The following is a 27,350-nucleotide window of genomic DNA, read 5'->3' as shown; positions in this document are numbered from 1 at the left end:
TTTCTTACCTTAGTTGACTTATACATTTGAACTTTTGACATAATCATAAACAAGATAGCTTTTTAAAAAAAAATTTCTCTTCAACATCATTGACTTATATGAAGGCAACATGCTGTGCACTGATCCTGCAGCCTGATACTTTACTGTATATGTTTATTTCAAGGAATTTGCTAGTAGTATTTAGCGCTTTCTATGTACAATACAATACCAACTGTAAATACTGATAGATTGACTTCTTTACCAACCTGAATTCCTTTTATTTTCCTTACCTAATTGCTGTGGCAAGGACTTCTAATACTATATTGAAGAGTAGAGGTAAAAGTGGAAATCCTTGTCTTCTGCTTTATCTTAGAGGATAGGCTTTAAGTTTCTCATCATTAAGCATAATGTTACCTGAGTTTATTGTATATGATCATCACAAGATTGAGATAAGTCCCTTCCATTCCCCTTGTGCTGAGTATTTTCACACTGAACGGATTTGATTCTTGTCAGATGCTTCTTCTGCATCTATGGAGATGACTATCTGGCCTCTGTCTACCACTTCATCGTTATCCATTCACTATTCTGGGGCCTGTGGGTATTTCCAGATCTTGACTGTTTTAATTATTTTAATTTTTTATTGAATCACAGTGATAAACACATTTACAAAGTTCTTTGTGTTTGGATTTCAGTCATATAATATTCCAACAGTGTCCCAACAACAGTGTACTTTTCCCACACTGCAATGAACATAGATATACCTGGATCTTTTTCAATTAGTGATTTAGGATTTATGGACAAATACCTAGGAGTGGAATTGATGGATTATGTGGTAGCCTACTTATATCTTTGGTTTTATGTTTTATATTTGTTGGGGAGCCATATCCTATAGTACCAGAGGCTACTGATGCTACATTGCTGGGAGACTATTTTTGGAAGAACTCTGGATACCAGAAATTAAACTCGATCTCCATGCAAAGCATATACCCAGGTCCTTTGAGTATCTCCTTAGTCACCCACTTTCAATTTTTCTTGAAGTATCAAAATTGAAGAGATGGAAAACAGATCAGTGTTTTCTAAAGAAAAGGTATAGAAAAAAAATAAGATATAATGAAAGAAGTACAGAATGAATTTTTATGCATTATGTATATTGTGATAATAGTGATACTGTGTATAGTATGTACCAAGGTACATACTATAGGCTCACAATATATTCCTTGTCACTGGGTGAAGAAGTGTAGAGAAGGAGAGTAGAAGAGTAAAACAGCAACTCCCAGTACAATCCCTGAGTCTCTCAGAGGGTATAACCACAATATATCGCATCTTCATTACAGCAGGAACATTGGGAAGCCAATGGGAAAAAATGTATAGAAGCATCTCAACGTAGTTATGGAAAGTAAAGGAAGCTAGATTTATAAACAGAGCACAGGCTATAGGATTTCCCCAGTGTAAAACTCTAGAAAAGCCACACAACTCTACCTCTCTATAATGCAGAAATCAGATCAAAAATTACCTGAGATAGGACTGAAAGGCGTGGTTGGGTAAGGTAGAATATAAAAGGCCATAAAAGATCTTGAGATAATCATTATGTGTAGTATCTTATTTGTGATGGTGGCTTTGCAGGTAGACACAGAAGTCAAAGCTCATTAAATTTTACCTTATAAATATATACTATTTATTCACATCAATTATGCCTCAATCAGCTATAAGAATAATAAGTCTCTCAGAAAAATGCAAAGATGTTCAAATAATAGTTTCATTCAAAAAGGTAAAGAAGGCAAGGAAGCAAGCTTTTTTTCAATTCTTGGTTAAATTCTAGTAAATTTTTTAAAATGTGCACACACTAGTATCTATCCCTAGGAAAAGACTTTAAGCTTTACAATTAAGAGTCTTCTTGTAACTTTCTTTTTATTATTTTTAATTGAGTCACCATGAAATACCAGTTAAAAGGTTTTTCATGAGTATCAGTCATACAATGTTCTAACACCCATCCCTTAATCAGTGTACATTTCTTGCCATCAATATCCCTACCTTCCCTCCAGCCCCACCCCTGCAGCCTGCCTCTATGGCAAACACTTTTCTCTCTCTTTTATAATGCTTCTGAACCCACAGTGTTTGGCTGCCTTCCGTAATATCATTACAGACAGCACCTTGAGTTATAAAATAACCCAAAATCTAATCTGGCCCTGCTTCCTGCTCTCCATTTCTAACACTGATAATGATCTCTAAGTTTCCCTAAACTTCAACATCACTTTCCATCTATCTCACTGTTCTTGGTGTTTGAGTCTATACTTTATGAACTATTTAAAAACGTTATACTCTAATAGTTTCTTGAGGAACCTTGAAGACCAAGATTCAGTTCATTCATTCTTTAAATAATGGCAGCTCCAGACACATTAGTTGAAGAAACATAAATAAAATTTTGTCCTCCCAACCATAATCTATTGAGAGAAAATATAAAGTTTATGTTTTTAAAAGTGAGTCTTCTACAAAACAAATCACTTCTCGCTTATGTGATAAATATGAAAAAAGACCTGTCTGGATAACCCAAATAGATAAAAAGTGGCTATAAAAGCAAGAAAATGTTTACTGAAGGGGAAAAAATGGTGAATAACAAATAGGAGATACTGGCAGGAAGATTTTATATAAAGATGAAAAAGTATATTTATTAAATAACTTCTCACTTCCAGGTAATAAGTCATATGGTAAGCACCTTCACCTATGTTGTTCACTTCATCCCTGTAAACTTATGAAAATCCAAAGATTAATCTTCTTATTCTTCCAAAAGGCATATGAAAAAATGCTATACATCGCTAATCATCAGGAAGATACAAATCAAAACAATGACATCTCACCACACACCACAGAGACTGGCACATATCAAAAAGAACAAGAACAGTTGGTGCTGGCATGAATCTGAGGAGAAAGGAACTCTCATTCATTGTTGGTGAGAATGCTGACTGATCCAGCCTTTTTGGAAAACAATATGGGTATTCCTCAAAAAACTAGAAATTGAGCTTCCATATGACCCAGCAATACCACTTCTGGGAATATACCCAGGGGCACAAAAACACACAGCAGAAATGCCATCTGCACTTCTATGTTCACTGCAGCACTATACACAATAGCCAGAATATGGAAACAACCTGAGTGCCCAAGAGAAGACGACGGGTTAAAGAAACTATGGTACATCTACACAATGGAATACTACCCAGCCTTCAGGAAAAATTAAGTCATGAAATTATCTTAAAAATGGATGGACAATCCCCAGGAGAGCAGCCTGTGGGGACAGGTGGCTGCAGCTGCAGCTGGGGGAGCATCTTGTGCAGGACAGTGGGGCTCAGGCACAGTGGCCACAGGCAAGGTAACCTCGGTGATGTGGCGGGGTGCCTGCAGAATGGGGTGCATATAAGCTTCTTTGGTTAGAAAAACCTAAGTTTCAGATCTCTGAGGGACAGGAACCCAGGTGGGCTGTGCCACTAGCAGCCAACTTTCAAGGACTCGTTTAATATTCCCCTATCCAAGTACAGACCCAGTGGGGGTGGCATCCCCCTCCATATCCCATAAGCACCATAAATTATCCTCTTAGGTGAAACTTTCACTAGGGCAGCAAAATCACCAAAAACACATTAGGCCAATAATTCATTAGCCCTACCTAAATTAATATTACACAAAAAACACAACAGTAATAGTGAACGTGAAAGTCTAAACTGCACAGGTCACAATGGTAAAGCAATGCAGAAGCCCACCAAGCTCAGTTAGTGAACCAGAAAACCCAATCAGTAATAAAGCGCTAGGCAACCTCCCTGACAAGGAATTTAGAAGGCAGCTACTGAGGATGCAAAGGGAGCTAAAAGAAACAATGGAACGCATTTCCAATAAAATACAAGAGGACTTGAGAGCAGAAATGTGGAAAATGCAAACAAAATTACAAACAGAAATGACAAATCTGAAAAACCTGGTAGGTGAGTTGGAACTCAGTGGGAAGCCTCAGCATCAGAGTAAGAGCTGCTGAGGACAGAATCAGTGAGCTCCAAGATGAAGTGCAGAAAATCTCCAGACAACAGAAGAAAATCGAAAAGAGCATCAAAATGAGCCAACAGATGTCAAGAGAAAATTGGGATGAAGCCAAGAGGAATAACGTAAGAATTGTTGGAGTCCCAGAGAGAAGGAAGAAAACCCTGATGAAGAAATTGTCAAAGATATCATTGCTTAGACGTTCCCAGAGCTGAAGAGCACATGTGACAAGATTCAGGAGACCTGAAGACTACCAGCTAGAAGAAATTCAAATAAAAATACTCCAAGATAATATGGACGACTCTCAAAAAATTAGAGGTTGAGCTCCCATTTGACCCAGCAATACCACTGCTGGGAATATATCCCAGAGAGGCAAAAAAGTATAATCGAAACAACATCTGCACATGTATGTTCATCGCAGCACTATTTACAATAGCCAGAATCTGGAAAAAACTCGAATGCCCTAGGACGGATGACTGGTTGAGGAAACTTTGGTACATCTATACAATGGAATACTATGCAGCTGTCAGAAAAAAGGAGGTCATGAATTTTGTATTTAAGTGGATGGGCATAAAAAGTTTCATGCTGAGTGAAATGAGTCAGAAAGAGAGAGACAGACATAGAAAGATTGCACTCATCTAGGGTATATAGAATAACAGAGTTGGAGACTAACACCCAAGAATTGTAGAAATAAGTACTAGGAGGTTGACTCCATGGCTTGGAGGCTGGCCTCACATTCTGGGGAAAGGGCAACTCAGAGAAGGGATCACCAACTATAATGTAGTCGAAGGCCATGTGGGGGAAGGGAGTTGCGGGCTGAATGAGGGCTAGAGACTGAGCACAGTGGCCACTCAACACCTTTATTGCAAACCACAACAGCTAATTAGAGAGAGAGAACAGAAGGGAATGCCCTGCCACAGTGGCAGGGCGGGGTGGGGGGAGATGGGATCGGGGAGGGTGGGAGGGATGCTGGGTTTACTGGTGGTGGAGAATGGGCACTGGTGAAGGGATGGGTTCCCGAACTTTGTATGAGGGAAGCATAAGCACAAAAGTGTATAAATCTGTAAATGTGCCCTCATGGTGATTCACGAATTAAAAATAAATTAATTAATTTAAAAAAATAAAATAAAATCTACGGACCTGGAAAAAAAAAAGTCCTAAGCAAATACAGGATGTTATATGTCTCTGTAGTGTATAGAATAACTGGACAAGGGGGGATGCCGAGATCACCTTTAATTCCAGAGAATAGGGGGCATAGTGGCAGAAACAGAAAGAAATTGAGAGGGAATGAAAATGGGAAGTAATGGGGGAACAGGGCTCATAGGCCTGGGTATACCGTTGATGTGGAAGATTGCTATATGTCCAAGCACAGACTCAACACCACTGCAGACATGAGATCTAAACTGCACCCACTGGTCTTTGAAATGTACTTGTCAAGATGGCAGGTGGTTGTGGTGTGCGCAGTGTGTGGGAGGGAGCATGGGTACAATGGTAGGGAGGGAAGTTGACACTGGTAATGGGCTTGGTGTTGGAGTATTGTTTGTCTAAAACTTAACTATCAATAGCTTTGTAAATCATGGCCCTTTAACTAAATACAAATAAGTTATTTAAATAGCAGAGAGAGGGAGAGAGAGGGTGAGAAAGAGGAAAAGAAAGAGGAAGAGAGGGAGAGAAGAAAATTGCGAGGCAGGTTAGGGTGCGGGTTGGGAGAGAAACTGGGAACATTGGCTGTGGGAAATGTACAATGGTGAAGGGATGGGTGTTGGAATATTTTATGACTTAAACTCAATCATGAACAACTTTGTAACTATGTATCTCACTGTGATTCAATAAAAAACTTAAAATTTAAAAAAAAAAATACTCCAAGACACATCCTTATCAGAATGACGAAAATCATAGAGAGACAAAATTCTGAAAGTATCAAGATCAAAGAAACAAATTTCCTATAAAGGAGCATACTTAAGATTTAAGATTTAGATAGTCAGCTTATCTAATGAAACCCTCAGTGCCCAAAGACAGTGGTGGGATATAGTGAAAAAAAAAAACTCTGAAATAAACGCCTCACCAAAAATACGTTATCCAGCTAGACTCTCATTCAGATCAGAAGGAACAACACACAGTTTCACAGACAAACAACAACTCATAGACTCAAAACCATGGTTATAAGAACTAAACAGGCTACTTTATGACAAAACAAGTCCCTCAAATACACCAAACTTTGGCAGAAAGATGGGACAAAACACCATAACAATAATCACTCTCAACATCAATGGGCTAAACACACCAATTAAAAGACAAAGAGTAGCAGGATGGATCAGAAAATTGAACCCAACATTCTGCTGCCTGTAATAAACACTTCTGAACAGTCAGAGCAAACACATATTCAAAGGCAAAGGCTGGAAAACACTTCTACAGGCAAACAACTCCCTCAGGATAGCTGAGGTGGCCATTCTGGTATTAGACCACATTGATTTCAGACTGAAGAAGGTCACAAGAGACAGTGAAGGTCATTTCTTATTGATTGAGGGATCTGTACAGTAGGAAGAACTGACACTCCTAAATGTATATACACCTAATGAGGGACCAGCAAAATACTTAAAACAACTATTCATAGACTTGAAGAAAGACATCAATAGCAACAAAATACAAGGAGATTTCAACACCGCTTTATCACTTCTCGATATATCAACCAGACTCAAGCTTAGCAAGGACATACTTTATCTGAGGGAAGAAATGGAAGTAAGGGGCTTAGTAGATAAATATATGTTACACTTCACCTTCAAAAAACTGAATACACATTATTCTCAAGTGTGCATGGGACATTCTCCATGATAGATCACATGCTGGGCAACAAAATATACCTCCATAAAATTAAGGAGACAGAGACTGTATCAACAATCTTCTCAGACTATAATGTGCTGAAAATAGAAGTGAATCAAACACAAACAGAAAATCAAATCAAACACCTGGAAATTAAACAGCTCACTACTGAGCAAGTAAGTGGCTTAGAAAGAAAATCAAAAAGAAAATCAAAAGATTCCTGGAAACAAATGAAAATGAAGACATGAGCTACCAGAACTTAGGGGCACATCAAAAGCTGTGTTAAGAGGAAAGTTTATAGCTCTACAAGTATTCCTCAGGAAGGGTGAGCCCACATAAGTAACCTAACCTCACAGCTTAAGAGCTTGGAAAATGATCAACAAAAAGAGCCCTACCCAGGTAGAAGAAAGGAAATAATGAAATTTAGGGAAGAAATTAACAAGATGGAAGCCCAAAAAACAATCCAAAGATCAGTGAAACCAAGAGCTGGTTCTTTGAGAAAATAAACAACATCGATAGACCTCTCACAAGACTCACAAAGAAAGGGAGAGAAAAAACCCTAATAAACTGAATCAGAAACAAAAAGGGGGACATCACAACAGAAACTACAAAAATTCAAAGGATCCTCAAAGATTACTTTTGAGAATCTTCATGCCACGAAACAAGAAAACCTCAAGGTAATGGACAAATTCCTGGGTTCCTATAGCCTTCCAAGGCTGAACCAAGAAGACCTGGAGCACCTGAACAGACCTATCACCATCAAGGAAATTGAAACGGTAATAAAAAGTCTCCCCCAAAACAAAAGTCCTGGCGCACATAGATTCACTAGTGAATTCTTCGAAATCTTTAAAAAGGACTTACTCCCAATCCTTTTTAAGCTTTTCCAGGAAACTGAAGAATCAGAAACACTACCAAACAGTTTCTTTGAAGCAAATATCACCCTGATACCAAAAGCAGATGGAGATACCACAAAGAAAGAGAATTATAGATAAACCTGATGAACATAGATGCAAAGATCCTCAACAAAACCCTAGCAAACAGAACTCAACGACTCATCAAAAAGATCATACACCATGGCCAAGTAGGATTTATCCTGGGGAGGCAAGAATGGTTTAACATTGGCAAGTCAATCAACATAATCCATCATATCAATAAAAGAAGAGAAAAAAACCATATGATCATATCAATAGATGCAGAGAAAACATTTGAGAAGATCCAGCACCCGTTTATGATGAAAACTCTCAGCAAATTGGGCACTGAAGGAACTTTCCTCAATATAGTCAAAGCCATCTACCACAAACCCACAGTAAGCTTTATTCTTTCTTTTTTTTAAAATTTACTTTATTGAATCACCATGTGGAAAGTTACAAAGTTCTCAGGCTTATGTCTCAGTTATACAATGCTCAAACACCTGTCCTTTCACCAGTGCCCATATTCCACCACCATAAAACCCCAGTATACCTCCCCCCACCCCCTCACCCCCGCCTGCATAACTGATAAATTTCACTTCATTTTCTCTTTACCTTGATTACATTCCATATTTCAACACAAAACTCACTATTGTTGTTGGAGTTTCAACACACAACTCACTATTGTTGTTGGAGTTTACCCCCAAAAAATACAGCCCTACTGACAAGTTAGCTTTATTGTTAATGGAGAGAAACTAAAAGCCTTCCCTTTAAGATCGGGGACAAGACAAGGTTTCCCACTCTCACCACTCCACTCAATATATTACTGGAAGTTCTGGCCATCGCACTTCACGAGCACAATCACAAAATCCTGTTAATCATTGATTTCTCGAGCGGGTCAGTAACTTCTCAATTTGTCCTTTCCCTAAGATCTTAAAAGTCTCTCTTGACTCTGCCCTCCCAACGATGTCGCACTGGAGGTTCTTTCAGGGTCAGGGGAATGAGATCCAACTTGTTACTGGATTTAGCATATGAATACACCGTGGGAAGCTTGCAAGGCTGTCCCATGTGGGCAGGAAACTCTCAGAAGCGTGCCAGTTTCTCCAGGAGGGAGAAGTAAGTTACAAGATATATAACAGGCAACATCCAGAGACTTAAAAGCAAGCTCCCAGAAGAGAGGGATGCAGAGAGTCTCTTGCACGCATGCCTGGCTGTCTTCCCCGGGGGCCCTTGGAGGGGATGGGCTCCAGCTTCCCTCCCCACCCTGAGCAGAGCTCCCAGTGGCCAAAGACCACCGGAACCTAGCCACAGCCATGCTCAAGGCCCCTCTCCACACATTCGGACAGGCCTCACGCATGAAGGTACCGGCAGAGGAACCCAGGTGTGTGTAATTCTATCAACAGGCAACATCCAGAGACTTAAAAGCAAGCTTCCAGAAGAGACTCTCTGCACTTAGGCAAGAAAAAGACATCAAGGGCATACAGATAGGCAAGGAAGAGGTCAAATAAACCTATTTGCAGATGATATGATACTATACTTAGAAAATTCTAAAGACTCTACCAAAAAAAGCTCCTAGAGACATTAAGTTTGTATAGTAGCAGGCTACAAAATCAAAACACCCAAAAGTCCAAGGCCTTCCTATATACAAATAAGTAAAGTGAAGAAAAAGACATTAAAAAAAAATTCCATTCACAATAGTACCTCAGAAAATCAAGTACCTCGGAATCAGTTTAACTGAACAGGTGAAGGACCTATACAAGGAAAATTACAAAATACTACTTCAAGAAATAAAAGAGGACACTAGGAAATGGAGACTTATCTCCTGCTCATGGATAGGGAGGATTGCACTGCACTGTAGCACTGTTCTCATGTTGCTCATCAATTTGCTCGAGCGGGCACCTGTAATGTCTCCATTGTGAGACTTGTTACTGTTTTTGGCATATCGAATATGCCACGGGTAGTTTGCCAGCTTCTGCCATGCAGGTGGCTTGCCGGACTCTCTGAGAGGGACAGAGGAATCAAACCCGGGATGGCCACATGCAAGGCAAATGCCTTACCCTCTGTGCTATCACTCCAGTCCATAGGGAGGATTAACATTAATAAAATGGCAATACTCCCCAAGCACTATAAAGATTTAATGTGGTCCCTATCAGGATACTCATGACATTTTTCAAAGAAATAGACAAAACACTCCTGAAATTCATATGGAACAATAAACCCCCACGAATAGCTAAAGCAATCCCTTGGGGAAAAAAAGATGCCTTAAGTGGCATTATCTTCCCCAACTTCAAACTCTACTACAAAGCAGTAGTAATTAAAACAGCATGGTATTGGGCTAGAAACAGACCCACACACCAACGGAATAGAGTTGAATATTCTGGCACAGACTCTCAAATATATGATCACGTAATCTTTGATAAAGGAGCAAGAAATGTGAAGTGGAACAAGGAAAGCCTCTTCAATAAGTGGTGGTGAGAAAACTGGAGAAAAGCTACCTGCAAAAGAATGAACTCTGACCTCTGTCTAATGCCAAGCACAAAAGTCAGATCAAAGTGGATTAAAGACCTCCATACCAAACCTGAATCCATAAGGTACATAGAGGGAAATGTAGGCAGAACCCTCCATGACATTGAAGCTAAAAGCATCTTTAAGGATGAAACACCACTAACAAAGCAAGTGGAAACAAACATAAAGAAATAGGACTACATTAAACTAAGAAGATTCTGCACCTCGGAAAAAAAATGTGACCAAAATACAGAGAGATCCCATGGAATGGGAAAGAATATTTATCCAATACCCATCTGATAAGGGGTTAATCTTCAAGATATACAAGACACTAGTAGAACTGTACAAGAGAAAAACTCCAACCCATCCAAAAATGGAGAGAAGAAATGAACAGAAACTTTTTCAAAAAAGAAATACAAATGGCCAAAAGGCACATTAAAAAAATGCTCTACATCATTAATCATTAGGGAGATGCAAATCAAAACAACAGTAAGATATCATCTCACACTACAGAGAACAACACACATCAAAAAGAACAAGAGGGGCTGGACCAATAGCACAGTGGGTAGGGCGTTTGCCTTGTATGAGGCCAACCCGGGTTCAATTCCCAGCATCCCAAGCACCTCCAGGAGTAATTCCTGAGTGCATGAGCCAAGAATAACCTCTGCATCGCTGGGTGTGACCCAAAAAATCAAAAACAAAAGCAAAAAAAATAATAATAAAACAGTCTGGAAGATGTGTGCTGAAAATAGATTAAAAAAAAACATAATAGCCTCTCAGTATCTATATTGCAAGTCATAATGTCCAAAAGTAGAGTGCGGGGTAATTATCTGCCACTGAGGCAGAAGGATGTCTGGGATGGGGCAGTGAGATACTGGGGACATTGGTGTTGGAAAATGTTCACTGGTAGAGGTTTGGGTGTTCGATCATTGTATGACTGAAACTCAAGTTTGACAGCTTTATAACTGTGTCTCATGATGATTCGATTTTTAAAAAAGGAAGAAAGAAAGAATAAAAGAAAAGTATTATGCTCAGCTAAATGAGTCAGGAAAGGGACAAACATAGAATGACTGCACTCATTTGTGGGTTATGAAAAAAAAAAGTATAAAACTAATACCCAAGGGCAGTACAAACAAGGGCCACAGTTGGAAGCCCTTGGCTCAAGAGCTGATGAGAAGGCAGTTGGGATAGAGAAGGAGTTCCACTATGACAAAGATAATTGAGAATGATCACTCTGAATAAGAACTGCATGCTGAAAGTAGGCAAAGGAACATGATAACCTCTCAGAATCTGTAAACCATAATGCCCAAAAGGAGGGAAGGGGGGGGGAGAGAGAGAGAGAGAGAGAGAGAGAGAGAGAGAGAGAGAGAAGTGCCTGCTATAGAGACAGGCTGGAGGTGATAGAGAAGCGGGGACAGGAGGAAAATAGGGACATTGGTGGTGGAAAATGTACACTGGTGAAGGGATGAGTGTTGGAACATTGTATGACTAAACCCAAACATGAACACCTTTGTAACTGTGATTCAATTTAAAAAATACAAAAAGAATCCAGTGTAATAGTTTAAATAATACAATCATTCAAGATTATTAAGATTACATTTTGGGGCTGGAGCGATAGCAGGTAGGGCATTTGCCTTGAATTCGTCCGACCTGGGTTCAATTCCCAGCTTCCCATATGGTCCCCTGAGCACAGCCAGGAGTAATTCCTGAGTGCAGAGCCAGGAATGACCCCTGTGCATTGCCAGATGTGACCCAAAAAGCAAAATGCAGCTGATCTCAAGTACTAAGGAGCTAAAAATCAAGCCGAACACCATATGTTTTCCATTAAGCATATCGGCCAAAAATGGTTTTAATACTTTAAACAACCATTTATTTGTCTTAGCTACCCTCCAAAGTTACTCCATTATTGAACAAATATTCAGTTCATCACTGTTTCACATAAAGGTCAAGTTCTTAAAAGATGCAGAAAAATGTAACAGATCTATTTTGAACCAAATTAATGTGACATGAGCCAAATATCTCTGAATATAGAAAAGACATCATAGTCTACCAATTAACCACTTATGGAAGTCATCAAAAAAGTAATGTGGAGTCACTGCATGCCTATAGAGTTAGCAAAGTTGTATGCGTCAAGACTTGAAGCCCAAGCCATGTGTGTTCTTTAATTCATTTTTAATTTTTTGTTCTTAGGTGTACCACTATGAGAACAAAAATATTTCAAAGACTATGAGTGAAATTAGGTGCAGGATAAGAAATTTAACTCCTAGAAACAGACTCCCCTTTTTTTGTTTTGTTTTGTTTCTAGGTCACATCCTGGCTCTGCACTCAGGAATTACTCCTGGCGGTGCTCAGGGGACCATATGAGATGCTAGGAATTGAACCCGAGTCAACTGCATGCAAGGCAAACACCCTACCCCCTGTACTATCACTCCAGTCCCAAGAAACAGACTCTTAAGGAGGATGTTTAGACAGCAAAACTATAAACAGCACTCAGGGAAGTCCCGTGCATTACAGTACAGATAAGTGAGAGAGAACCTTTTTAACCTAAAGCTGATGGCTTGTGTGCTTGTGTGTGTGTGTGTGTATGTATGTATGTATGTATATATATACACTTATTTAATCCTATAACTCTGAGTTAAATATTAATTGTTGATATTTATGCAAGTGCCTTATATGTATTAATCCAATAACTCTATGAGACAAATAGTATTAATGTTAGTATTTGTAGCTAGAAAGGCATAGAAACTTGACTTATCTGAAGTCAAAAGTTGCAGCTGATGATAAACTTGGGGTCAAGTTATCCTAAGTAACTGGGGCTCAGAATGTACTGATTACTAATTAAACTTGTCAACGTATGTTCAAAAATACTTAAAGGGGCCAAAAGTATTAAAAGAAGCTGGAAAACTTTGACTAGAAGGATCTCATAAAGGATGGATAAAAGAAAAGAGCAACAAAATGAATCAAGTTAAAGATGATGCTTCCAAAAGCAATGAAATATTTTGTAATTTAACCTTCAAAAGTCTTGTGTGGATGGGTAAAGTGTGTAAACAAAAAGACCATGAATTCTAAGAATACGATTTTATGAGGCTAAGATCCCCACAATTTCTTGAAAAAAATAATCACATGGAGATGAAGTGGCTGGGAGGTTTCTTGCGTGGGTTGCTCAAGATGCCCACTGGGAATGCAGGAACTCTAGGTATATCCAAATATTCCAAACTCTGGGGGCCAGAGCGATAGCACAGCAGGTAGGTCATTTGCCTTGCACGCGACCGAGCCGGGTTCGATCCCCGGCACCCCATATGGTCCCCCAGGCACCACCAGGAGTAATTCCTGAGTGCAGAGCCAGGAGTAACCCCTGAGCATCGCTGGGTATGACCCAAAAAGAAAACAAACAAACAAACAAACAAACAAAATCATCTAAACTCTAAACCTAGCAGAAATAGGCCAGAAGTGCAGTGATATAAATCCTTAATCATTCTGTGGTTTTCCCTGGTCTTACACAGACTACAACATGGAATATAGAATCAAAAGTATGTATTCTAACCTAGTTTAATCATTTAGTACACGGATAACAGCCTTGGTCACACTTTTCTTAACTCTTAAACGAAGAGAATACTCTCAGGACTGTGCAAGAATTAAGTGCAATCAAATATATTGTACTCAGCAAAAGTCAAACACATTATTCAACAAATATGTTACATCTCTTTGCCTAATATCTCCGTAAGTAGTAAAAGAGCTATGCATCACAATGGGTGTGGGGGCCAAGGGGACGGAGTTACACTGGTGAGTTAAGGAATGGCAGAGCTAAATATACCAACTACAAAGTTAGTAATACTGAAACAGCGAGATCCAAACTTTAATAATCAAATTTAAAAAGTGCCTATCTAGATGGCAGGCCAGGGCTGGGGGTTTGGCGGAGTTGGGGGAGAGGGAATCTGGGAACACTGGTAGAGAGAAGTTGACGTTGTGGTGGCAAAATTGGTGATGGGATATTATATGTCAAAAACCCAACTACGAATAATTGTGAATAACTTTGTGATGCATGGTGCTTCTAAAAAGAATACGATAAAACCAGAGGGAACACAGTCTGTAAGGCACTCACCTTGCATGCAACTGATCCAAGTTTGATCTCTGACACCATATATGTCCCCCAAGTCCCACCAGGAATAACACTCAGCAGAGTGGCAGGAATATGCCAAGTGTAGCCCAAAAACCAAAATAAATTAAAAAGAATATGAAAAAAGGAAGGAAACCTTGTAAGTCATAAGGGTAATATAAAAAAATATGTAAATAGCTCCCCCGAGATGTAACCCCGGCAGTCACACTTGTGTGGCCTCTCCGCTGATGAACGAGCATGATTCCAGAAGCCATCAAAACTACTTTTGATACCAGCAGCTCCTAGCAGAAATGTCTCTAGACTGGGAACTAAGCCACGGCCCCATGCTGCCCCAGAAGGGGAAAGGTTTTTCTCTCTCCCCTTTTCCTTGCCAGGGGGCACGGCATGGTGACCGCCATCTTATGAAGACCACTAATGGGAGGTCCAAGCTTGCAATGATGCAATTTCTGGCAGAAATTTCCCTGAACTTAGTTACTAAAATACTAAAATATAGAAATCCAAAACCTCGCGGCAGCGATAGCAGCCAAGCAACCTCATATCTCTTCATGCTCAGCAATGGAAAAGAAATTATCAAATGCTTCCTTTTCAACAGGCCTGATTCTGGGGGGGAAACTCCAAACAATAATAATGAGTTTTTTGTTGAAATATTGAATGTAACCAAAGTAAAGAGAAAGTAAAGTGAAATTTATCAGGTACACAGGTGAGGGGGGTATGGGGAGGAACACTGGGTTTTTTTGGGTTTTTTTTGGGTGGAGGTATATGTGCACTGGTGAAGGAATGGTTATTTGAGCCATGTATAACAGACTTAAGCCTGAAAGCTTTGTAACTTTCCATATGATGATTCAATTAAATATATATGTAAATAAAAAATATTGCATAATAGTAAATAAATTGAATAAACTTTATCAGATCAGCTGACTAAAACCTGACACTAAGGAAGTCAACATTCTATGCTATTGGTGCAGCACTTTTATCTCCCAAGATATGGTGTTGTTTTTATTTTTCAGAGAACCTCAGAATTAAATAGGTATTACAAAAAAGGATTCAGAGGTTGTACAGCTTACAAGCCAGGCAAAAACCATAATTCTATGAGTTGAAAACAGGCTCAAATTAAAAGTTCTGTTTTTCTATCTTAAGTATCAAAATCTGATATAAAAGTAGAAGTCAATGGGGGTGGAGCAATAGCACAGCAGGTAGGCGTTTGCCTTGCACGCAGCCGACCCAGGTTCGACTCCCAGCACCCCATATTTGGTCCCCTGAGCACCGCCAGGAGTAATTCCTGAGTGCAGAGCCAGGAGTAATCCCTGTGCACTGCCAGGTATGAACCCAAAAAGAAAAAAAAAATAGAAGTCAAAAAATTGTGTGAGGGGGCTAGAGCAGTAGCACAGCGGGTAGGGCGTTTGCCTTGCAAGCAGCCGACCCGGGTTTGATTCCCAGCATCCCATATGGTCCCCTGAGCACCGCCAGGGGTGATTCCTGAGTGCAGAGCCAGGAGTAACCCCTGCATATTGCCAGGTGTGACCCAAAAAGCAAAAAAAAAAAAATTGTGTGAGGATTAAAACATTTCTAAAAACTATATAAAAAATCTATAAACATCACAAGTGGAGAAGTTTCCCTCAATTACTAACTTTTTTCTTGCAATAATAAGTTAGAATACACACGACCACTCTTGTGGCCGCGCAACATTATATTGTATCCATAACAAGCAATACAAAACACATTGTCTAGCATTGCCTTTTCAGCGGGTATAAGTGGTGGTAGGACTGATCTTGAAATATCGAAGGTAACCAAAGTAGAGAAAGAGAGCATTGTGCAAATTGTCTGCCACACAGGCAGGGGTTAGAAATGGGGTGGGGGGGATTTACTGGGGATTTGGGTGGTGGAAAATGTGCACGGGTGACGGATAGGTGTTTGATGATTGTATGATCCAACACGAAAGCTTTGTTACTGTAAAATAAATAAATAAATAAATAAAAATAAAGAAAGTTAATTTCTTTGCAAAAAATAAAAAAGAAGTTAGAATACCTCCATAGGGCCTGGCAAGATAGGGCAGCAGATAGGGTGTTCGCCTTGCATGTGGTCGACCCAGGCTCAATTCCCAGCATCCCATATGGTCCCCCGAGCACCGCCAGGAGTAATTCCTGAGTGCACAGCCAGGAGTGACCTCAGTGCATTGCCAGGTGTGGCCCCCGCAAAAAGAAAAAATATATATATATATAGAATTTTTTTCTGGATAAAAATAAAGAATGAAGTTAAGCCCCTAATACTAGATTTAAATATTCAAAGAATGAACAAATTTTTCTTTGGAAAAATCAACAAATACACTGGTAAGTCTCTCAAAATATCATTCCAATCCAATATTTTACTTAGCACACATTTACTTATAGAAAATTATAAATTGCATCGTTTTTTCAAAATGTCTAGTGGGGAGCCACACAAATCACTCAACAGGCTGAGTATTGTCCCCAAAGCCACAGGATCCACCAAGGACTATGAGGAACAACCTTCACGCACATAGCCTGGAGTAAGCCCAGGTCTGATGGGTGTGAACAACAGCAACAAAAAAAAAAAAAAAAAAGAAAAGGGAAAAACCAATGTTAAGTGAGTACTGAGGATATGGCTCAGGGGCAGTGCATAGGCTTCATATGAAACACCTCATGCTCAACCCTTGGTAGCAAAAAGTAATAATTAAATTTAAAAAGCCAGGTGTACGTTACATACTATATAAACTCATCTATATGAAATTCTTAAAAAGAAATCCTCATGACAGAAGGGAACCCATCATTTGCCACAGGCCAGAGATGAGAAGAGAAAGAACTGACTTCAGGGTTGGAGTGATAGTACAGCAGGTAGGGCACTTGCCTTGCACGTGGCCAACCAGGGTCAATCCCAGACACCTCGTATGGTCCATCATGCGCTGCCAGGTATGATCCCTGAGCAAAGAACCAGGAGTGAGCCCTGAGCACTGTCAGGTATGGTCCCCATAAAAGAAAAGAAAGAACTGGCTGCAAAGGGACATGAGAGAAGTTCTAGGAATGATTATAAATATAGACAACTTTACAAACATTTGCAAAATTTATTAAACTCTACACCACAAATTTAAAAATTTCATGTGAAAATAGGTCAAATTTTATTAAAAGGTTATTATATAATAAATCAGCATGCTTTCAAAGAATCACTCAGTCAAAATAGTTTATTTAGTAAACATTTATTTGTAGAAAATGTTCTAAAATAGTCTTTTCACAATCTTAAACAATGATTGCTTTCTGACCCTTTCATAGATATACTTTTAAAATTTTCCTCTAGAAAACAAACAAAACTAAGTAGTATTTTAAAAGTTACCTTGACTGTAATTTAAACCTTCAAAAATGGTTTCATTCAGTTGGTACAATGCTGTAGTACTTGGTGGATCTTTGAATACTTTTTCCATAATGCAATTTCCAGTGTTCGCAAACTCTTGTCGCAAAGGGCCAAATGTACTATTAGTAAGCGCATTAGTAAATGGTGAAATACAGAATACATGGTCCTTCCCAAACAAGATGCCACCGCTGCTAAATCCTGCAGTTTGTTGCAGGAAAAATACATTGTTTATTGTGTAGGCAAGCTCTACTATTTAAAAAAGCAGAAACCTGAACTTTCTGTGAAAGTTCCTGATTTCTTAGAATGATAGTTCGTTATTTTTGATCCCCTTTTGGGGAGGGAGGGGAAGTGGATCAGGAGACTTCATAATAGGCAGATGGATGAGGACCTGGGATCCTCAGTGACATGCTCTAGTAATGTAGACCTGCCACCTTTGTCCTTATTTGTAGCATCTAAAACAATAAATGTCCAATACCAGTACAACCAAAGTAAAATGAATCTCAAAATTATAAGAAGCTTAGTTACTTCTGACCATTTTGCTAAAATGCCAAGTCCTGTTGACATGTTTATGTGTGCTCATTGTTAACAATGGGTAACATCAGGAAAAATAAAATAGGAAAAGATAAGGAAAACCTAGAGAAAGTTACTAGTTCAAGACCACAGTCAGCTTCCAGATTCCAGAGCAACAAAATAATCCACATGTTGAAATTTGAGAACTTCATTGCCCCAGCTAGTCCAACCCGGCTGTAAATTTCGAGCAAACAATTCCAAACACCGCCCATTTGGCTTCATATAATCTTTCAGAACCTCTGTTCAAAACAAAACACAAACATAAAACAAAAACACAAAAATTATTTCAAATAAATGAATCAAATTCCTTTTAGGGGTTAAGAGTAGAAAAGCACTGATGTTTCCTTTAAAAAGAAAAGGCAGGTTAATTTCTGATTTCCCCTCTGGCTTAATATTAATAGTTCGAAAGTTATTTGAAATAAGCACCTTTGAGACTGGGAACAATATTGTCAGAATTTTCAGTAGTCTTGATTTATTGGATTTCATTTGTAGGTGAGAAATGAAGATTTTAACACCCACTGAGGTGAGTTTTTCATTTTCCAATACTGATGACCTACCTCCTGAGTATCACTTCATTTGTTTTTTTAATAATCTATGCAGAGAAAGAAAATTCTTAGAAACAATATGAAGACAACATACTTTATAAAGTCTCGATCTCTCTAAGCATAAGGAATTAGACACAGAAATGTCCAGAACAAATAACAAATAACTCAAGCCCCTTAGTTATAAAGTTAGTGATATTAAAAAACATTCCTTCACTTCAGATTATAGATTCTTCTATACCAAAAATTTCACCATGTTATTTCCACAGTTAAGTATTTATAATTCAATTTTTTTACTGAAAACTATATTTTGTTGGAGAAAAGGTACCTCATATACATATGTATTTATGTGTATAGTGTAATATGTTGACCATAATCTCCACTAACAAAAAGTACTTCTTAAAGATTATGATCATTTGAATGATAAAATTTAAATCAATTTAACCTTGGTCATATTGCTGTTTTTTATTCATCACATCATAGAATTAGGTATGAAAATAACAATCAGGGAGAAGTCACAAGAACTAGTAAAATATAGTTCTTAATTATTCCATAATATTAAACTTGAGGCACAGGGGAATCTTTAAAATTCCCTGAAAGGCATGGGATGATAGTACAGTGGATAGTTTGCCTTGCATGAAGCCAACCTGGATTCAATATCCAACATACCAACATATTCAGGTCCCCTCGGCCTGACAGGTGTGATACCAAATATAGAAAAATAAAATAAAAATAAAATTCCCTGAAAGAATGGCAAAAGCACCTTAGGGATATTTATTAGGGGCTAAGTTTAGGGTCATAGACATGGCTTAATAGGTTGAGCCCATGCTCTTACATGCAGAGTATTCAGCTTCGAACCCTGGCACAACATAGCACCCCAAGCACTGCTAAGAGAAACCCTTGGCATAGAGGTAGGGGTTAGCCCCTGAGCACCCCAAGCTGTGTCTCAAAACAAAACAACCAAAACTATACAGGCAATGTTTACAAGATAATACATATCAGATCTAGAAGCTAACCCCAAGGGCTTGAATGTTGAAGGCCCCAAGTTTAATGCCCAAAACTACATGTGCCACCTCCCCCACAAGCACCACTGGGTACAGTCCTGCTGGTCCTCAAGAACCACCAAATGTAGCCCTGGTGGGTCTTGCGCATGCTAGGCGCAGCCCAGTGACTGAGTGACTGAGTAAGCATTGCTAGGAAAGCACCCTGCCTCCAAAAAATAGATTAATGGCCCAAAGGCTCAAGACAAAGGAATATAAGAACATCTCCACAGAACTAATCTTACATTGCGGGGAGTGGGGTGGGGGCTCGAGGGGGAATACTGGGAAGATGGTAGAGGGAAGCAAACACTCTGATGGAGGGTAAGGTGCTGGAATGTTGTACACAGGAAACCCAATCATGAACAGTATCAGAAATCATGCCTAAGGTAACATTTTTTAATAGTGGTTTAAAAGAGAATACAATAAATTTTTATAAAAACATCTCACATATGTAGTATATGAATAAACATAGTAAGGGAACAAGAATTGAAAATGGCCAGTCATTAGAACAGAGCTTACATGGGAGTGGAAAGTGACTGGGAAGGATCCTTGAGACACTGAGGGGACTGGAATGATGTCTGCATGAAAACCACAATCACCAGTACTGTAAATCCCGGTAGCACAATAAAAATGGTTAAAAAAAATAAAAACTCAGGACATTGGTGGTAGAAAATGTACACTGGTGGAGGGATGGGTGTTCCATCACTGTATGACTGAAACTCAAACATGAAAGTTTTGTAGCTATAGCTCATGGTGATTCAAAAAATAATTTTTTTTAAAAAGTAAAAAAGATAAATCAAAATGTTTAGGTTTCATAATAGTATTTATGATATTCTTCATTGTTCTCACAGCAAAATAATTTTCTTCTGAAAGCAATGGCCCTATTTATCACAATAAAAAATATATATACTATCTAACCCAACTAGAACTCAAATTTAGGCTTTGATAGTTTCTAGAAGATCCTGACATACATGCCACTAAACTTGAAAGATTTCCCCTGAGCCTTACAGGCGAACAGCCCAACATCACTTTTCTATTTTCCCCCCATAAATTCAATGCCTTACCCAATTCACTTCTAATGCAGCCTAAGATTATACTGAAGCAAGGACTTAGTGGCTTGTTTTGGCTTGTTTGTTCAGTTTTCTGCACAAAGATCTTAGCAAAAACTCTATTTTGGAACCTGAAGATGGAGTCAGCACCAAAATGTTTACTATCTTGAGCATCCACTATAATTAATGCTACCGGACTTAACATAGAAACTATCATGCTTTCTAACAGTTCACAATCTAACAGAAACAGATAGGAACTTGGAGTGGAATATCTATAATCTAAATCCATTCTCTACTCCCTACTTTCTCACTGCAATGCACAGGTTTCCATCATAACTTTTTAAATATGTATTTCTATATAATGATAGATACTAACTAGACTTACTATGATGATCACAATATATTCTTAGTCAACCATTAGTTTGTTATATTTAAAATGAAATTCTATATGTAAGTCTCAACTTAAAATGAAAATTTATAAATGGAAAATTATAAATTTAAATAAGGATTACATATATATACACTTATATAATTAGATAACATGTGGCTTTAGCAAAACATTCTTTTAATCAACAGAAAAGAAGCAATCCATTCACCAACCCACCATTCCTCCTTTCCTCTGGGAGCAAAGGTGAAGTCTAGAGAATAAACAGCTTAAACATCAGTGATTGATTTGATTTTCAATAAATTATGCTTTACTCTTCAATTATTAGTATGTAAAGTAGCAAAAAGGTACATAAATTCCTCAAAGAGAAGTTAAAAAAATTGAAAGTTTCCCCTGATCACCACTGAAGTGGTCCTGATGCGCAAGCAAGCAATACAGGCCATACTAGAGGAGAAGCATCTCTGGGAGTAGCACCTAATGTATATATATGTTCATATATATGCAAAGGCCTATGTGTCTATATATAATTAAAAATAAATAAAAATTTTATTCAACTACTTTGTGCATGATTTTCCTATTTTTAATCTTAAAACTTAATACGATTTCATACTCTGAGGTTTTGTAAGCCAAACTACTGATGGCATCTTTCAACCTAACGAAAGTCAAAACTTAAAAATAGAGTAAATGTATCATTTTGAAAGATAATTTGTTGCCTATTTGGTAAAACTAGCCAAATTCTTCCTTTTGTTTTACATCAAAACAGTTAGGGGCTGGAGTGATAGCACAGCGGGTAGGGCGTTTGCCTTGCACGAGGCAGACCCAGGTTTGATTTCCAGCATCCCATATGGTCCCCTGAGCACTGCCAGAAGTGGTTCCTGAGTGCAGAACCAGGAGTAACCCCTGTGCATTCAATTTTTTTAATTGGGTCTTTCCAGAAACCAGAGGATGTTTTGTTTTATAAATTTGCATAAAATAGTTTAAAAACATTTACGTATAAAATCTGAGTATTATTAAAAGAACATGTACCATCCCTTGTTATGATTTCAGCATCAAATATACCACAGAAATATGAAAGCTGCTTTCTGGTAATTTTATATTTACAGTCCTTGACTTAAAATTCTGATGATACTATATAGAAATAAGAGCTTAAAAATAATTACATATATTTCTTCATGTTCAAAAAGGTTCTTTAACCAGAATATAATCAGGACATAAGAATTGTCTATATGGAGTCATGCTGATATTTTTCCCAAAATTAAACTTTTATTTTCAAATGTTCTCAATTCTAAAAATAAGCATGTGTTGCTCTCTACTGGAAATATGGCAGAACTACATTTCACAGATAATAGGTTACTCTTAAGATTCCTTTTTTTAATCTTTAAATATAATTTAATTCTACTAGCTAGAATTATAATTAGCTAATTATTTTTAAATGTAAGTCTTTGGGCCGGAACGGTAGGACAGTGGGTAAGTTGTTTGCTCTGCCTTACACACACTGCATGCAGCCAACTTAGGTTGATCCCTGGTACTACATTGGGGGTCTTCTGAGCCCACCAAGAGTGATCCCTGAGCGCAGAATAGCCCTGCAAGATGTGGTCCAAAAACAAAATTAATAATAAAAGTCTTTGAGCTGTTGAATGTATATGTGTGTGTGTGTGTGTGTGTGTGCGAGTGCGTGTGTGCATGCATGTGTGGGGGGGGCGGGGGGGGGGCAGTGCTGAGGACTGAGAGGGAGACAACCATGAGGTACAGATACTCCCACACAAAGTATTTGCTCCACTCTTTTCTGTCATCTTCCTGGCCCCTCACTTGGACTTTAAGTGAAAAACAAAAAGTACTAAGACAAACTAAACTTTGATACATCCTGAATAGTAAAGAAAATTCAAGCTAAAAAATTGTTAGATTTCCTCCATCAAGTATAACTGGTGCCAGGCACTTTCTTCTTAAAGAATAGTACAATCTCATTTTTCATTCAAGTAACATATTTAAGACTTTAGGGGGCTAGTGAGGTAGTATATTGGGTAGGGCGTTTGCCTTGCACATGGCCGACCTGGGTTCAATTCCCAGCATCCCATATGGTCCCCTGAGCACCGCCAAGAGTAATTCCTATGTGCCAAGAGTGACCCCTATGCATCACCTGGTGTAATTCAAAAAGAAAAAAAAAAAAAAAGACTTGTAAAAAGAGTCTATAACACTTTAGAGTTTACTGAAAGTCTACAACACTCACAGGTCACTGAAAACCCTTGTGAGTCAAAAAAAAAAAAAAACTTAATACGTACACATTTTACCTTTTCTAAAACTATATAAACACTCTTCTATAGAATCAATTTTTCCCTGATTCTTTTTCTCTCTCTTCTCTCCCCTTTTCTCTCTCTCTCCCCACACCTCCTCTCCCCAAACAAGAGAAACCCTCCTAGATGTGATCAATAAAAATTCCTAGACATTTTTATTCACTTTCTAACTCATGAACTCTGCCGTATTCTGCAAAATGTTATGACAGGCCGCCTAAAATTGTCCAAGCAGCTTGAAAGTTTGGAGTGTTTTAACTGGAGGGGTGGGTCACAAAATTAATAAAATATGCATTTCTAAAGATATTTTTAAATAGTTAACTGGATTATCAAATTTAATATTTCTTGAGGATTTGCATTCTCATCTTTAAACCTCACTTAAAAAACTATCATTTTTCTACTCTGTGCTACCAAATTTCAAATATTTAAAACCAATCCTCAAAACTTTACCAAATTAAATATCATTTTATTTATAGAAGCACACTGAGGTGAAGAATTATTAAAGTGACACAGGGAATCAATGGCACCAGGATTCATACTCTTATTAGACTTTTTCTAAACCCAAAATTCTCTACTGTTCTATGCTGCCTGGGTAACTGAGTGGGGAACATTACACTGAAGTAGGAAAACTGCAGACTGCTGCAACTACCTTCCCAGTGGTTCAGAAAAGCAACACTTCTCTTAATAAACTGCACCACTCAACCAAATTTCCAAAGAATCCAAACTCTTAATTGCTCTCCTGAACTCCTGGATGTAGAATAAGCAAGAGATGGAGTAGTAAAATATAAACACTAGAAGTCTCGGGCTGGGGCTGGCACCGGCTCCGGCCTGCGCTCCACCGGGATTCGAACCAGGTGGCCATGCGTTGGCAGGACCGCTCTGCTGCTCTATACCCAACATCCGGAGCCAGATGGATGACTTCTGAACCCAGAAAGTGCTCCCAGCCATGTCCCCAGAACAGCAATGCACTGACTGGGACTGTGAGCTGTGCTATGCGATTTCTGGCAGAATTTCCCCTGGACTTTATACAGAAATCCAATAAATAAATAAATGTTTAATATTTCTTGAGGATTTGCAATTTGCGTCCGCGCGACTGAACATTTATAATTGTCAGCAATGTGAAATGGTTCCTTTTGAACAGGCCTGGCTTGAGGGGGAAACTCCAAATAATAACAGTAAGTTTTTGCTGAAATATTGAAGGTTATTAATGTAGCAGCCACCTCTCTGGACTGTGAACTAAGCAAAAGCCCCATGCTGGCCGACGCTGTGTGGCGTACACCATACTATGAGGCGCGGGAAGGGGGATGACGGAAAAAAAAAAAAGGGAAAAGGAAAAAAAAAAGAGAGAGAAGAGTTATGTACTTGTAGCAGTGGGGCTACATATCTCTCCATTCTCAGCAATGTAAAACTAATTATCAAATGCTTCCTTGGTAGTAGGTCTGTCTCTCTTGGGTGGAAACTTCAACAACTATAGTGAGTTTTATAGTGAAATATGGAATGTAATCAAGGTAAAGAGAAAATGAAGTGAAATTCATTAGTAATACAGTAGGGGGTAGAGGGTGGGGGCAGGGGTATATTGGGGTTTTTGGTGGTGGAATATGGGCACTGGTGAAGGGATGGGTGTTTGAATATTGTATAACTGAGACATAAACCTGAGAACTTTATAACTTTCCACATGGTGATTTAATAAAAAGTTAAATAAAAAAATAAAGCTTTAAAAAGTTTTAAGAATTTAAAATATATATATATAAACACTAGCTTAACTGTAGTCTTCATTCAATCAAGACCAGTGACAGGGAGGGAAAACTGAAGATATATGGCACAAGAAGAAAGGTGGAAGCAGTTAAACCTGAACTTATCTCTATTTTGTAATTTCTGCTGTAGAATTTTTAACTAATTTTCATTTTAATTAAAATAGCACATCTTGGATTAAATTTACAGGTATCTGGGGCATTGAAACACAAAATGCAATCCTTTTTTCCAAAGTCACATAAATACCAATTCTATTTTATAAAAAACATACCAGCAAGAGGCGGCTTATGTGAATGAAGAGTACAGGGCACACTGACAATTAACTTGTGGTCTGGAACAGGGAGCACTTTTTCATCTGTATTCCTAATTAAAACATAACAATAAAGCAAACCAAACTGTAAAAGCTAACTATGTATGAACACATGAACACTCACACACACATCACAGCTACCTTGATATTTTTAATCTTTCAACTGTAGCACTATCATATATTTAAATTTATAGAAATTTAAGAACAAAAAATTAAAGGAAATAAATCAAGTATTAAGACATTTTCTATCACTTTCTTCTCTGTAATACTAATCATTAAACATCAGACAAAACAGAAGACAAAACAAAATTTCATGTACTATACCATTCCTGTTTTCCTACTCTCAACCATTTTCAGATTTTCAAAACAAGGTAAAAATTAGAAAGACCAATGATCATCCTGTTGGCAATTTTTAAATCCTAAAACCTAACAAAACTACATAATTCTGGGGGAAAAATATTATGTTTCTTACCTTACTGGTGAAGCAGTTTTCTCTTGAACTCTCCCAATTATAAGCCCTTCATAAGGCTTTTTGTGCAGAGAATCTAAGGGGAACACAAACTCTCCTGAACTGGTAATCTGACAGAAAAATATAAAAAAAGGGAAAAATAAAAACTTATCTCTAAATATTCAAGAAAAGGCTTGGTTCCTCGTCAATATATAGTTTCTACAAGGAAGAAGAAATTATTAACTCCCTAAGCTAGAACAGTTCAACTAAAAAAAATGTAGACATCCAGGATCACAGACACAACTAAGATCACAGCAGAGCTTCCACATGAAGCAGCAATTCCACTCCTGGGAATATGCCCCAAGGACCTAAAAGCACAATGCAGAAAAGACATTATTTGCACACCTATGTCCATTGCAGCATTATTCAAAATAGCCAAAATATGGAAACAACCCAAGAACAGATGACTGGACAAAGAAACTACAGTACATATACACTGGAATGGAATATTACTCAGCCATAAAAAATGATAAAATCATACAATTTGCTGCTATGTGAAGAGTATCATGTTGAGTGAAGTTCAACAGGAAAGGAACAGGCATGATCTCTCTCAGATATGGAATAAAGAAACTTCATAGGGAAATATCAAATATCCAAAGGCAACAGATGAACTTTAGTAGCAAGCTTGCCATGGGTAGTGGGGGTGGGGGTGATAAGAGAATATTAAGACAGTGGTGGAGGGTAAAAGGCCTGCCATAGCATAGAGGCAGGCTGGGGAGCAGGAGAGTAACTGGAGACACATTGGTGAAGGGACTGGTATTGGAACACTGCACATCTGAAATTCAAGAATTTATCTTTGGGTTGGCTTCCCAAATAATAATCAATTACTTAAAACTGACAGTAAGTGACTTTTTATCACCTCTAGAGCCCATGAAAGAAAGTATATCTCCTACAGAGTGCTACATAAACTAATTCTTGTTCTCCTTTTCCCCAATTTTATTGCTATGTAATTCACATGTAACAGTACATTAGTTCAAGATGTACAAAATAATTATTGAATATTCATATGTATTTTGACAAGATTATCATAATACATTACATTAACATTTACCACCTCATACAGTTAAATTTTTTATGATAAATTTAAAGATATATTCTTAGCAACTTTCAAACATTCAAAATAGTGCTATTACCTATGACTATCATGCTACAATAGTATGTTCCCAAGACTTTTAGCTAGAAGTTTATATCTTTTGACCA

The 27,350-nt window shown here is 38.1% G+C and overlaps 1 protein-coding gene across 4 annotated transcripts in view; it reads right to left on the bottom strand.

Moving 5' to 3' along the window:
* METTL4 (methyltransferase 4, N6-adenosine) overlaps window positions 1-27,350 on the bottom strand; it is a 105,730-nt gene that overhangs the window by 44,269 nt on the left and 34,111 nt on the right. Inside the window, exons 7-9 of one of the 4 annotated variants that reach the window (XM_055127314.1) lie at window positions 26,115-26,221; window positions 25,604-25,695; window positions 17,487-18,515 (exon numbers count right to left, since the gene is read on the bottom strand). In XM_055127314.1, the coding sequence (XP_054983289.1) occupies window positions 18,370-18,515; window positions 25,604-25,695; window positions 26,115-26,221 (345 nt within the window). In that variant the 3' untranslated portion in view covers window positions 17,487-18,369. Of the gene's footprint in view, window positions 1-17,482; window positions 18,516-25,603; window positions 25,696-26,114; window positions 26,222-27,350 lie in introns of those variants that run through there. The other 3 variants (XM_004606003.3, XM_055127315.1, XM_012932188.2) reach the window with 3 other exon arrangements.

Source organism: Sorex araneus, chromosome 2 (genome assembly GCF_027595985.1).
Source record: "Sorex araneus isolate mSorAra2 chromosome 2, mSorAra2.pri, whole genome shotgun sequence".
Lineage (NCBI taxonomy): Eukaryota > Metazoa > Chordata > Mammalia > Eulipotyphla > Soricidae > Sorex > Sorex araneus.
Note: the sequence above shows the minus strand (reverse complement) of the source record. Positions and strands in the feature narration are given on the sequence as shown.